This window comes from Protopterus annectens, chromosome 12.part0 (genome assembly GCF_019279795.1).
Source record: "Protopterus annectens isolate FY-2018-M chromosome 12.part0, PAN1.0, whole genome shotgun sequence".
Classification (NCBI taxonomy): Eukaryota; Metazoa; Chordata; order Ceratodontiformes; family Protopteridae; genus Protopterus; species Protopterus annectens.
In genome coordinates, this window is record NC_056746.1 from 1,128,565,254 (window position 1) to 1,128,577,732 (window position 12,479).

At 45.2% G+C, this 12,479-nt stretch overlaps 1 protein-coding gene across 3 annotated transcripts in view; it reads right to left on the reverse strand.

Annotated features, from left to right (window-relative positions):
- Window positions 1–12,479, reverse strand: part of MYBL2 (MYB proto-oncogene like 2) — a 779,549-nt gene that overhangs the window by 390,888 nt on the left and 376,182 nt on the right. For all 3 annotated transcript variants that reach the window (XM_044090138.1, XM_044090137.1, XM_044090139.1), the window contains exon 8: window positions 2,877–3,320. In XM_044090138.1, the coding sequence (XP_043946073.1) occupies window positions 2,877–3,320 (444 nt within the window). The remainder of the gene's footprint in view (window positions 1–2,876; window positions 3,321–12,479) is intronic.

Genomic DNA, 12,479 nt, shown 5'->3' on the forward strand with positions numbered 1-12,479 from the left:
CAAAGGTTTTTATATATATATATATATATATATATATATATATATATATATATTTTTCTTTATTGCATTCAATAGCTTTAATACCTAACAAAAAACTTTCAAAGAAAATGGAAAAGATGTTAACTTCATTTATATGGTATACTAAAAAGCTGAGAATTGCTTATAGAAATTCTGTAAGATTACGGGACTATGGTGGTATTAACTTCCCAGGATGTAGAATCTTATTTTATTGCTGCAAATTGTAAATCTATTATCATTCTGGAAAGACTCAACTTATACTAGTCAATGGAAAACCATCCAGGAGCAGATTGTACTAAACTTTTATAAGTTTATTAAAAATGATAAATCAGAAATATGTAACAATCCTTTCATTGGGTTAACATTTACCTTAGAAGGAAATTCATTTCAATCTTTAGACTCTGCATATATGAAACCAATTCTTAAAACAGTTAAGAAATATGCTTTTAAAACTTCATTAACATCAAAATGGAAATTTTTGTGCTTTCCCATTGCACATATCTCTAGGTTTATGGAAACTCAGAACAATGTTAAAATTAATTTACCTAAAAGGAATGGATAGTATTATGGTCTGATTCCTTTGTAAAAAGAAAAGGCAAGTCCTTACAATATTTAATGAAAGGGTTTCAGGTGCCTAGGCAGCAAATCATTTCCCTGTGGTACATTTGGTTGGGGATATATGGATAAACTGACATTCAGCTGCAGAAAAATATGGCTGTTGTGAATTCTCTTTTGGCAAAGTGAAGTACACACGGTCATGGCCATCACAGTTTTAATAACCTAGTGCGTGGGTTAGAAGAAGTGATGAGAGTTGTCCTCAATGTACAGTACATATTTATGCAACTACAACATGTACAAGCATGCCTACAGCATGGAGGAAATCTGACATGCTACTCTAGTCACATTTATGCTCCAGTATACATTTTAGATAATGTTCCTTTGATACTGTGAAGGGGGTAGTGGTCCACACACACCAGCTATAAAGGCACAGCCCTCTGTGCACTACATTTTTACTGTCACTAACATGCCCACTGGCCAGCTTGCTGCTATCTGCCATGCTGCCTCCTGTCTCACGTTACCTTGGGGGACCATGGACATTATTTTCCCCCTGTGCATTTTGTTACTGAAGTTGTGGGCATTGTACTGCATTCGTCTCTTTGCCCACAGGGAATTCAAAGCAGCCATATTTCTCAGCCGCTGAATGTGCGTTCCAAACCAAATATACCACAGGGAAGTGTCTTGCTGCCTAGGTGCCTGAACCCTAATGAAATAATACAAGTTAGATGAATCTGCTAATCAGTTAATATTATCCACCAATAAAAATGAAATTAATTTGCAGATATTATTAATGAAGTGGGACAGAACACTATTCCCCCATTATATGAATGCTATCATCTAAGGTAGACTGACCTACAAAAGAAGCTTGTCCAAGTTTTATAAATTAATTATAAAAGTAATAAAAATTTTGATGCAAATATTGTGGCACTTTTTAGACAGTAGTGGACTGAGTGACTTAATAGATGGCAACAATAAAACTTTATTAATTAAATCAGTTAGTCAAACTTCAAGTTTATACTGGAAAGTTTTTATGTGGAAATATATACACAGAATGTTTGTTACTCCCTATAAAATCTGTAAGTTTAGTAAAATGACTTCTTCAATTTGTTGGGGATGTAGTCTTCTTTCGGCTTTTCTCGGTTAGGGGTCGCCACAGCGGATCATCTGTCTGCTCATGATTGGCAGTGGAGTTTTATGGTGTCGAGTTGCCAGCCCGGCTCCCAACCTTCCACAGAAGGCATACACATGCACACACACACACCTAGGGACAATTTAGAGTGTCCAATCCACCTACTGCATGTCTTTGGGATGTGGGAGGAAACCGGAGCACCCGGAGGAAACCCACTCGACCACAGGGAGGACATGCAGACTCCGCACAGAATGCACCCCAGCCGAGAATCGAACCGGAGAACCTCTTGCTGTGAGGCGACAACACTAACCGCTGCACCACTGTGGCCGCCCTTGTTGGGGATGTAGTAAATATGTAAAAACTGACTGGGCACACATTTATGAATTGTGAAAATTAAATGTATATTCGGAAGCGATAAGTATGTTTTTTAAGGGATTATGTTCTGATAATTGTTCTTTAACTAGATCAGTAATATTAATGAATATTTCACTTCTTATATCAGTAAACGCCAAAGAGCAAAACATGCTTTGGGCTCTCTTGGAAGTTGCTAGAAAGTTATTAAAACCGCGATTGCTATGTTCAAATAATTTTTAGATATAACAGCAATACTACTTAAAACTGAAAAAAAGTGATCAGAATAAGATCTATAAATCATACAAAGACTTTTAGTGGTTGGGATAACCTTGAAATATTGCCATTGAAATACCAAGACTCAATGTGTTAATTTTATAACATTATGTACTGCGGTGGTGGTGCTGCGGGAGCGTGGTCGCCTCACAGTAAGACGTTGTCCTGAACAATTCTTAGCTAGAGTGTCTTCTATGTGGAGACATGCGTGAATGGGCGTACCTTCGTTGAAGGTTGCATGTCTGGGCTGGTAACTCGGTACGTAAAAATCTACTGCCAATCATTAGCGGACCAGAGTTCCACTGTGGCAACCCCTAACCTGGAAAATCCGAAAGACACAACAACCTTGATGATTCAGTGTATTCCTAACATTGTATAAAAATATGTGATGCTGAATTTCATCCTGTGTATATATGGTAAATATGTTAAATTAATAAAAAATTTTCTTATAATAAACAAATAATCTAATTAGAAGGCTCAAAGGAATATACATTTTATCGAAATGTTTGTGACCTTAAACACCACGTTTTCCACTCATACTTACTGCATCTATCATTTCCAGAGCTTCATGAAATGTTGGAACTGAGGTAGGGGAAAGAAGAACCCCTCCGCTTACAACCCAGTTCTGTGGAGACGTTTCCCCTCCTTCACTTTCTGTCTTTACATCTGCTGTCCAGTTATCCTGTTCTTCTGGTTCTTTCTTTACATCTACTGTCCACCTTTCTGGAGAGCTATCTTCAGCTGCATTACTTTGCTCCCCTTTTACGTCTGTGGCCCACTTGTTAAGCATGGCCTGTCCTACAGCTTCCATGTGCTCTTCTTTTATGTTAGAAACCCAGCTGCTTGAAGGGTCTTCAAGGTAGTCCTCAAACTCCTGTTTGATGGCTGCAGGTTGCTGGGCTGGAGAAGGTGCAGGTGAGCCAGGAGTTCCACTAACAGCTGCAGAATTCTCTTCAAGAATGCTTCCTGACCAGCTACTGTAAGTATCCTTTAGAAGAATGGAGGAAAAAATAATTAATGCAGTGGAGTTATCTGCAAAAAAATGCACAGTAAAATGATGCTCTACAAAGGTAGAGCATACATTAAAGTATATTAAACATGTTTTCATTAAATAGTGCTATAACTTTCAAAGTACAGTACTTCATAAACACACACAGTATGCATTACACTTGCAGCCCATATACTTAAATGTCCAGGAGATAGCTACTGATGGATACTGCAAATTAAAGTAAAACTTGAGAATTCAACAAATATTTCCTTTATTTAAAAGGTACTACTGCCACCTCAGCAGCTTTCCTTCCAAGGGAATTTTGGGGCTAACACAAACATGTAAGCAGCTGAATCACTTAAATCCTCACCTCTGGGAAGCCTATAGCACCCAAATTATAATTTTAAATAATTTACGTACCTGCTTTATATCTCATTAAAATAAACTGCTACCAAGTTCAAACTATTGTATGCCTATTTATCAACATGCTACTGCATATTCTGATGGCTGCAAGTCCCTTTGACCCACATAATTTGTAGGGTTACATTCATAACTTGTCCAGTAAACAACTCCACTTAAATTAAACGTACAATATTCCTTACGCAAAGGATTTACCATTATTTTTATGAGAATAAACACTACTTAAATCATAACATTAAATACTATCCAAAACTCATCCATTGTGCACTTATAGAATACCACAGTCGTATATCAGCACCAAACAAACAAAATATATTTCCATGCACCAGCATTCAGATTAAATAAGTCACAATTTTTTCAATGCTTTAAGTTTTAAAAATGTACTTAACATTCCTGTAACATTTCCAGATAAACTAGGTTAAATTGCCCATGACCCTTCTTTTTTCTCCCCAACAATTAAAATCAAATAACACTCAGCAGAGCTTGATGAAGAATTTATTGATTAAGCACCTTCATTTTAATTATAAAAACTTCATCAGGACAAATCTACACTAAAACCCACATTTGTTCTGCTAACAGCATGTGGGTTTTAGGGTTAATTTGTTCTGATGAAGTCAAGATGAAAAGGCTTGGTCAATAAATTCTTGATCGAGTTTTGAGTGGCTCAGAGCATTATTTGGTTTCAATAATAATACTTATCTTCAGTACAGTCCTGTGGAGTTTGATTACTTTTCTGAGAGTTTTCCCCAACAATACTATGTAATTAGAAGTTATGTACTTACCATAACGGTCCATCTGAGTAGGTGGATTCATTTGTCTGCAACCTGTGGGTTATGGATCCGATATCGGATCCGAACCGGCATGGTTTTACCAGCTATGGATCCGAGCTCCTAGCTCCTCCCCTCACCCATAATGCCCTGCTCTCCCTACATGACCTCAGATCAAGTTTGCCCTGAATCAAAATACCCTGAAAGGGGTAACATATAATATGCAGGAAACTGACAGGGCCAGGGGGATAGGAGGGCGGGATGGTTGCAGACAAATGAATCCACCTACTCAGATGGAACGTTATGGTAAGTACATAACTTCTAAATCTGAAGTAGGAGATTCATTTGTCTGCAACCTGTGGGACAGAGTCCCCAGCTACCTGAATCCTGGGCGGCCGTCATGGAAGGATATTCCGGAGCACCGCGGAGCCAAAGGATGCTCTACCTCTAGATGTGATATCCAGCTTGTAATGAGAAATAAAGGTATGGGATGAAGCCCAAGTGGCTGCTGAACAAATGTCATCCAGAGGAATCCTAGCCTTAAAGGCCGCTGAGGTAGAAACTGACCGAGTTGAATGGGCATGGACTCCCTCCGATGCGGGCCTCCCAGAGGCTTGATAAGCTAGAAGAATACACTGTGAAATCCAGCGTGACAAGGATACTTTGGAAATTGGCTTACCCAGATTGAATTTGGCAAAGGAAATGAATAACTGGTCGGATTGCCTATGACCAGCTGTCCTGTTAAGATAAAAACGAAGCTGCCTGTGAACATCCAAGGAATGCAGCTTGTATTCACCCTTGTTTTGATATTTAGGAAAGAAAACAGGGAGGTTAATGGACTGATTAATATTTGCTTCTGAGGCCACCTTAGGAAGAAAGGAGGGATTGGTCCTGAGGTATACGCGGTCCGGATGGAAGACCAAGTAAGGAGGCTTTGAAGATAAGGCTTGAAGTTCCGAAACTCTTTTGGCCGAAGTAATGGCCACTAAGAAAGCAGTCTTAAGGGATAAAAATTTAAGATCTACTGTGGCCGCAGGTTCGAATGGGGGAGCGGTCAAGGCCTGAAGAACCAAGGACAGATCCCAAGGAGGAACCGCTTGCTTGACAGGGGGCCTAAGGAGAAAGGTGCCTTTAAGGAAGATTTTACACAATTTGGCAGACATAAGTGGTCCAGAGTCATGACCAACATGATAGTGAGAAATGGCTGCAAGCTGCACTTTGACCGTGGAACTACTGGCACCATCATTAAAAAGAGTGGTCAGGAAGTCTAGCACCAGAGGAAGGGGAACCGTGAAGGGATCTAGACCTTGCCGCTCCACCCAAATGGAGAACCGTTTCCATTTACTGCGGTAAACTTTCCTGGTAGATGGCTTATGAGCCGCTACCAAGATGGCCTTAACGGGAGACGAGATACCGGGAGTCCTAATTAGGAGTGGAACTGGAGCAGCCAAGCCGTTAGCTTCAGGTTGTCCAGATTCGGAGTTGGTAGGTTCGATGGATGTGAAATCAGATCCGGAATGGGATCTAGAATCCAAGGTGGATTCACCGAGTGAGACCTTAGGAAAGGAAACCAGATCTGTCGAGGCCAGAATGGGGCAATGAGGATCATTCTGCACCCCAACCGAGAGGCTTTCTGAAGAACTTGGAGCATCAGAGGCAAAGGGGGGTAAGCATAAAGAAGACCGGGAGGCCAAGCATGCACCAGAGCGTCTCTCAGGGAATCCCCTGGAGGAGGGATTAGAGCGAAAAAACTGTCGCACTTGGTGTTTAAGGGAGACGCAAAAAGATCGCAACAAGGAGTTCCCCACTGTGCGAAGATACGTTTCGCTACTTGAGCATTGAGAGACCACTCGTACGGGGAGAGAATGGTGCGACTGAGTTTGTCCGCCAGGATGTTGGACCGACCCGGAATATGCGTTGCGATGAGAAAGCGGTTGGTGGAGATCACCCATTCCCACACTCTCATGGCTTCTCGACATAAGGGATAAGACCTGGTTCCCCCCTGTTTGCTGATGTACCAGACCACCGACATGTTGTCTGACTGAATCGCAATTGTTCCCAGGGGAAGAAAGGCCTGAAGTGCTCACAATGCCAAGAGCACTGCTCTCATCTCTAGAACATTGATATGCAGGGAGGTCTCCGAGTCGTTCCACGTGCCTTGGACTGTCCTGACTGCAAAATGCCCCCCCCCCCACCCGAGGCGGGAGGCGTCCGTGGTCTCCATGGCAAGAGGGGGAGAAGCACAAAAAGGGCGGCCTCCGTGGAAATATTGTGAGTGGAGCCACCACAAGAGGGACCGCTTGCAAGCCTTGCTGATCGCAATGGGATGATGCAGAGGTAGAGCAAGGTAAGACCACTGAACTTGAAGTGTCCACTGAAGGACCCGCATGTTGAATCTGGCGAGAGGAAGAAGAGATATTGCTGCCGCCATGGACCCTAGAGCCCTCAGGACCAATTCCGCCGGAACAGAGCTGGAGTGGAGAATGGCCCGCATGGCCCGCACCTGGAGTCGCAAACTCTGAACTCTGTCGGCTGTGAGGAAGGCTCTTAACTCCCTCGTGTCTAACCTGGCACCTATAAAATCTATCAACTGAGTGGGGGCCAGGTTGGATTTTGCTACATTTATCGTGATGCCCAAGCGGGGAGCTAGATGAAGAAAGGAGTCTCGCGCCAATGATAGTAGATGCCTTGTTGGGGCGGTAAGGAGCCAGTCATCCAGGTATGGGAAGACCTGCACCCCCTGAAGCCTCAGGTGGGCCGCAACCACTGCTAATACTTTGTTGAACACCCTGGGGGCTGTGGTGAGACCAAAGGGAAGGACCCTGAACTGGTAGTGACTGGCTCCCAGCCGGAAGCAAAGAAACCTCCTGGAACGTCTGTCCATTAGTATGTGGTAGTACGCATCCTTGAGGTCTATAGAGCACATCCAGTGATTCTTTCCCAGAAGGGGAAGGATAGATTGCAGGGTGACCATCCGGAACTTCTCTTTGGGAACTGCCAGGTTTAACAGGGACAGGTCTAAAATTGGTCTTAGGTCCCCCATCTTCTTAGGCACTAAAAAGAACCTGGAGTAGAACCCTGATCCGATCTGGTCAGGGGGGACGGGCTGGATGGCTCTTTTCCCCAGCAGATGGCCAATTTCTGCCGAAGCGGCCTCCCACTGACCGGGTGGAACGTCGGGGAGGGATTTTAATTTTGGAAAGTGATGAAAAGAAATCTTGTATCCTCTGGATATAATACGGTGGACCCAGTGGTCTGATGTTATGGACTCCCATGCCGCTAGGTGCTCCGAGAAACGTCCCCCGACTGCCTCCAGAGTGGAGCAGTTGGGCAACCCTTCAGGGCTGCTGTGCGGGTTGTTCAGAGAAAGGTTCTCTGGACCCAAAGTTCCTGGGAGCCCCTCTGCCCCTGGGGCAGCGTCCTCCCTGTCCTCCTCTGCCACGGAAGGACTGGTTGTCCGGAGCGGGTTGGGATTGCTGCGACTTCCGGAACCACATCTTCTTCTGGCCCTTTTGGTTCCTAGAGTAGGACCTCTGGGGCACAGAGAAGCGGATTCCGACGGCAGACAGCATCTTCCCGTCCTTTTCGCTCTGGGTCAAGGTATCGCGAACCGTCTTGCCAAAAAGGGCAGAACCATCGAAGGGGGCGTTCACGAAGGACGCCTTGAAGGGCTCCGTGAAATCGCAATGGTGGAGCCAGGCCTGGCGTCTCGTGACTAGGCCTACTCCTGCAGCTCTAGCGGCTCCCTCAGTAGCATGGGACAGCAACCGCATAGAGGTATTCATCACAGATCGAAGAGTGGCCATACGGGTGGAGTGCAAGAGTTTGTCCTCTTCCGACATGGACTCAGGGGGGGATGCAGCGTATTCTTTAATAAGATCGCACTGCATCCTGATCATGTGCCAAGTAGTTGAGCGCCCTCACTGAGAAGGTCGCAGAACTAAACATTCGCTTCCCCAAGCGGTCCATCATCCGAGACTCCTTGCTCGGAGGGTGGACTGAGGGACTCTCCTGAGCGAGTTCCCTCTTGGTGGCTGCTGCCGTCAACATGGCATCTACAGGGGGCCCCTTACTCCAGTGGGCACGGTCTGCAGGGGGGCTAAGGATTCGGTCTGGCCTTTTGGGGATTGGCTCCACGGTGTCCGGTTCCTTCCACGCCCTGGTGGTAATGAGGTCCACCAGGGGGTAGGCAGGAGGGGACACCCAAGAGGTAGACGGGCCCGCTTCGAATGCCTCCAAGAACACGGACTCGTCCGAGGAAGACTTTGGGGCAGATCAGCCCCCCCTTATGCGAAGCATTTCCATGATGTCTCCAAAGGAGACATCCTCGGGGGGTGATCTTGGGGAGCCTTCCCCTTCCTCCAAATCCGTGTCTTCAGTTAAAGACTCGGGGGAGTCTATGTGCCTCCTTTTACACGTATGCTTGCGAGGGGCTTCCTCGGGGGGGCTGTCCGAGGAGCCCTCGCAAGCAGTGTCTTGTTCCAAAGGAACAGCTTGGGGCACTGAAGCGGGCTGTCCCAGTGGCCGGATGGTGGAAGCCTGACCCAGTGCAGATGGAGCGCGGGACAGAGTCGAAGCAAGTGCCGGGGGTCCGGAAGCCCTCAACAGAGCCCTCTCCACTACATCAAAAGCCTAAGGGGAGCCAGCCTCGACCAAAGGATCCGAAAGTCGGCTCCCCCTCGGATCCGAAGAGTGGATCGGAGCCGGCCCCGAGACACTCGGATCCGAGGGACCAGTGCGCTCCGACACAGACTGCGCCGAAGGCACACTGAATCCCCCGGATCCGAAGCTCGGAGCCAGGCTCCGAGAGGTCGGATCCGAAACACTCGAGGGCAAGGTCGGATCCGAAGTACCTAGTACTATTGGCGCCGACCCACCCCCGGCTCCGAACGCTCCGAACCCGGGTAGCGGGTCGGAGAAGGAGCTATAGGCTTGAAAAATGGGGTCCCCAGGGGGGAGAGGCAGGAGCACTCCCATCTGCATCTGGGCCTGGATGAACCTTCTCATCATCCGATCCAGATCGGCGTCAGGAAAGGCTATACGTGGATCTCGAAGAGGCTACAGAGGTAGGACTTGAGTGCCTCCTCGATAGCCTCGATGGAGATCGGGTCTCCTCCTCCTCAGGCCCCGGTGAAAAGCAGACCGGAGACCGGAGCCGAGGGGGGGGGAGAGCCAGTAGCCAAGGAGGCCGGAGGAGAAGCCCGCTTAGCTGGCGGGGCCGAAACGGAGGTCTCGGCCCGCCGCTTGTGGTGCTTCTCCCTCCGGTCCTTTTTTCTTGCCTCTCTCTCCTCCAACCCAGCAGCGGGAGGTTGAGTCCCAGGTGGAGGAGGGAGAGCAGGCGAGGAGGGAACCGAAGCCACGGTTCCCACCACAGGAGCGGGAGCCGAAGCCGAGTCCGGGGGCAGAAGTCCCGCCAGGACCAGCTTCGACCTCCGCTCCTTCAATGCCCTGGGGTTGAACCCTGCACAAATGGAACATCCAGAAGTGAGGTGTTCAACCCCAAGGCATCGAACGCACCGAGTGTGGCCATCAGCAGGGGATAGCTTATGGCCACACTCGGAGCACTTGGAGAAAATTGCCTTAGGGGCTTCTGACATAATAAAGTCTTTTTTTTTTTTTTTTTTTTTAGAAAAAAAACAAAAGACAGAGAAACTGGTACTAAATTAGTACACACACACAAGGCCCCACACAATACACTCACACAGAAACTGCGACCAGCGAGGGGAGGGTAAACTAAAAGTTCTTAAAATTAAAAATTTTAAGCTAAAACTAACAAATTATGAAAGGGAACCTAATACAATCACTCAAAAAACACAATAACTATTAAATATAACGCTTTCTTTGAATACAAAAATCACTTAGCTGAAGAGCTCAGAATCCAAGACCTGGTTACCAGCGCGGCAAACTAGATCTGAGGTCATGTAGGGAGAGCAGGGCATTATGGGTGAGGGGAGGAGCTAGGAGCTCGGATCCATAGCTGGTAAAACCATGCCGGTTCGGATCCGATATCGGATCCATAACCCACAGGTTGCAGACAAATGAATCTCCTACTTCAGATCAAAAAATATATATATTAATTCCATACAACAGACAAAACAGTAAAAAAAGAAAATCAGAATACATTAGTGGAAAGATACAAGAGCATTCATTGAAACTCCCAGCATCTCAGTATACCTTTCACAAGATGCATACTCTGTTTCCTTTAAAATAGCCTATAATCAAAGTGGGCCCCTACTCTGTAGGGAAAACAAAAGACCAAATTCCAGCAATAAATGGGTATTACTCACATAATATATGGGACTCTCTATGCATTTATGATAGCAGAAAAATGGGCTCAAAATGTGCAAATAATCATCAAGCCTTTCCCTGACATGCACTGTGATGCACAGCTTGTACCCATGGTGCCCATTTCAAAATATAATTTGTTCTAATTCGAGTTCAAGGTACTGCACTTAAAATCCCACAACTCGTGGTCTCACCTCACCAGAGTTGGGGGAGCCACTCTTATTCCTAGCCCTCATTTCCCTTTCTGCCAAAAGTAAAAGCTGCAGCAAAGACCATTGTGACCAATACAAATGTAAAGGTCCCTATTAATTACTCGAACTTTTTAAAGTTTGAATGTCATATGGTCGACACCATATGCTCGAACTTTAAAAAGTTTGAAGGTGAAAAGCAACTGCTCCGTATGGCGCAGAATGGGAAAATTTCCCTTTTCTGCACTGAAGTGCAATCTCAGAGTTGGTATATTTAAGTAGCAGGGGTGTGAGGGAGTGCAGGGGGGCTTGCCCCCTGCTCAGAGCGTTGAGCTAATTTTTTTTTAAATTTTTTATTATATTTTTGATGTTTCAAACTTCGCTCATATGTTGTCAAACATATGAGGTTCGAAGTTTTGAAACTTTGAATATATAATATAGACCCAAATGTAATCAGGCTAATATTCAATCAAGAACAAAGTGAAGAGAGAGAAACTATACCCGGATACATTTTATCCAATAATTCAAGGAAAGGGCAATCCCAAAAAATACACCTCCAGTCACCCAAGACATTCTCACCACACCTCTAATAAATTGAAACTATTGAAAAGAGCCTAAATAGCCTTGATGGGGTGTAACGAAATGAACATTGCCAACTGAGAAAACTAACATCTTGACCCAATAGCATATTTGTTGATTTGAAGCAGTTAAGTCAATAATGCCCATGGCATTTCCACATTTAACTTGCTTTCCAATGCCAGTCTAACCTTATTAGTGTGTTGTTTTAAGTTTCCACAAATACTTTATAGCTGGGGGTTACAGCCTCACCACAGAAAGATCTATGGGAGTCAGTTTTAATGTCTTAGGCCTCTCTACCAATACAGGGAACAGCACAGTTCCTTCAGGCCCATCTAAATTCCTTCTCAAATCCCATAACCCCATCAAATCATCCCCCACTATAGGAGTTCTTCCTAGTAAACTGACTAAGGATGCAAGCAAATACATCTAATAACTTGCAGGTACCCAAGATCTCATCCCTTTACATGACCGACAGAGGATCAGGTCACCTGACTACTGAAAATGTATCATTAATTTTAAACCAGTTTACTCAATTAAATTTAAATATGTTGAACATTTTCTGAATGTACAGCTCACTTTGCTTTAATATTATGTCCTACATCTAACATAGAACATTGCCAACAATCATATTGGTTAAATCTTGCTTTTCTACATTGAATTTGCTTTAATTCTTCATTCTTCTTCTTCTTTCATCTTTTTCCTGGTTAGGGGTTGCCACAGCAGATCACTTGTCTGCTCAAGACTGGCAGTGGAGTTTTATGGTGTCGAGTTGCCAGTCCGGCGGCCAACCTTCCATGGAAGGCACACACACACGCACTCATGCCTAGGGCCAATTTAGAGTATCCAATCCACCTACTGCAATGTCTTTGGGATGTGGGAGGAAACCAGAGCACCCGAAGGAGACCCACGCAACCACAGGG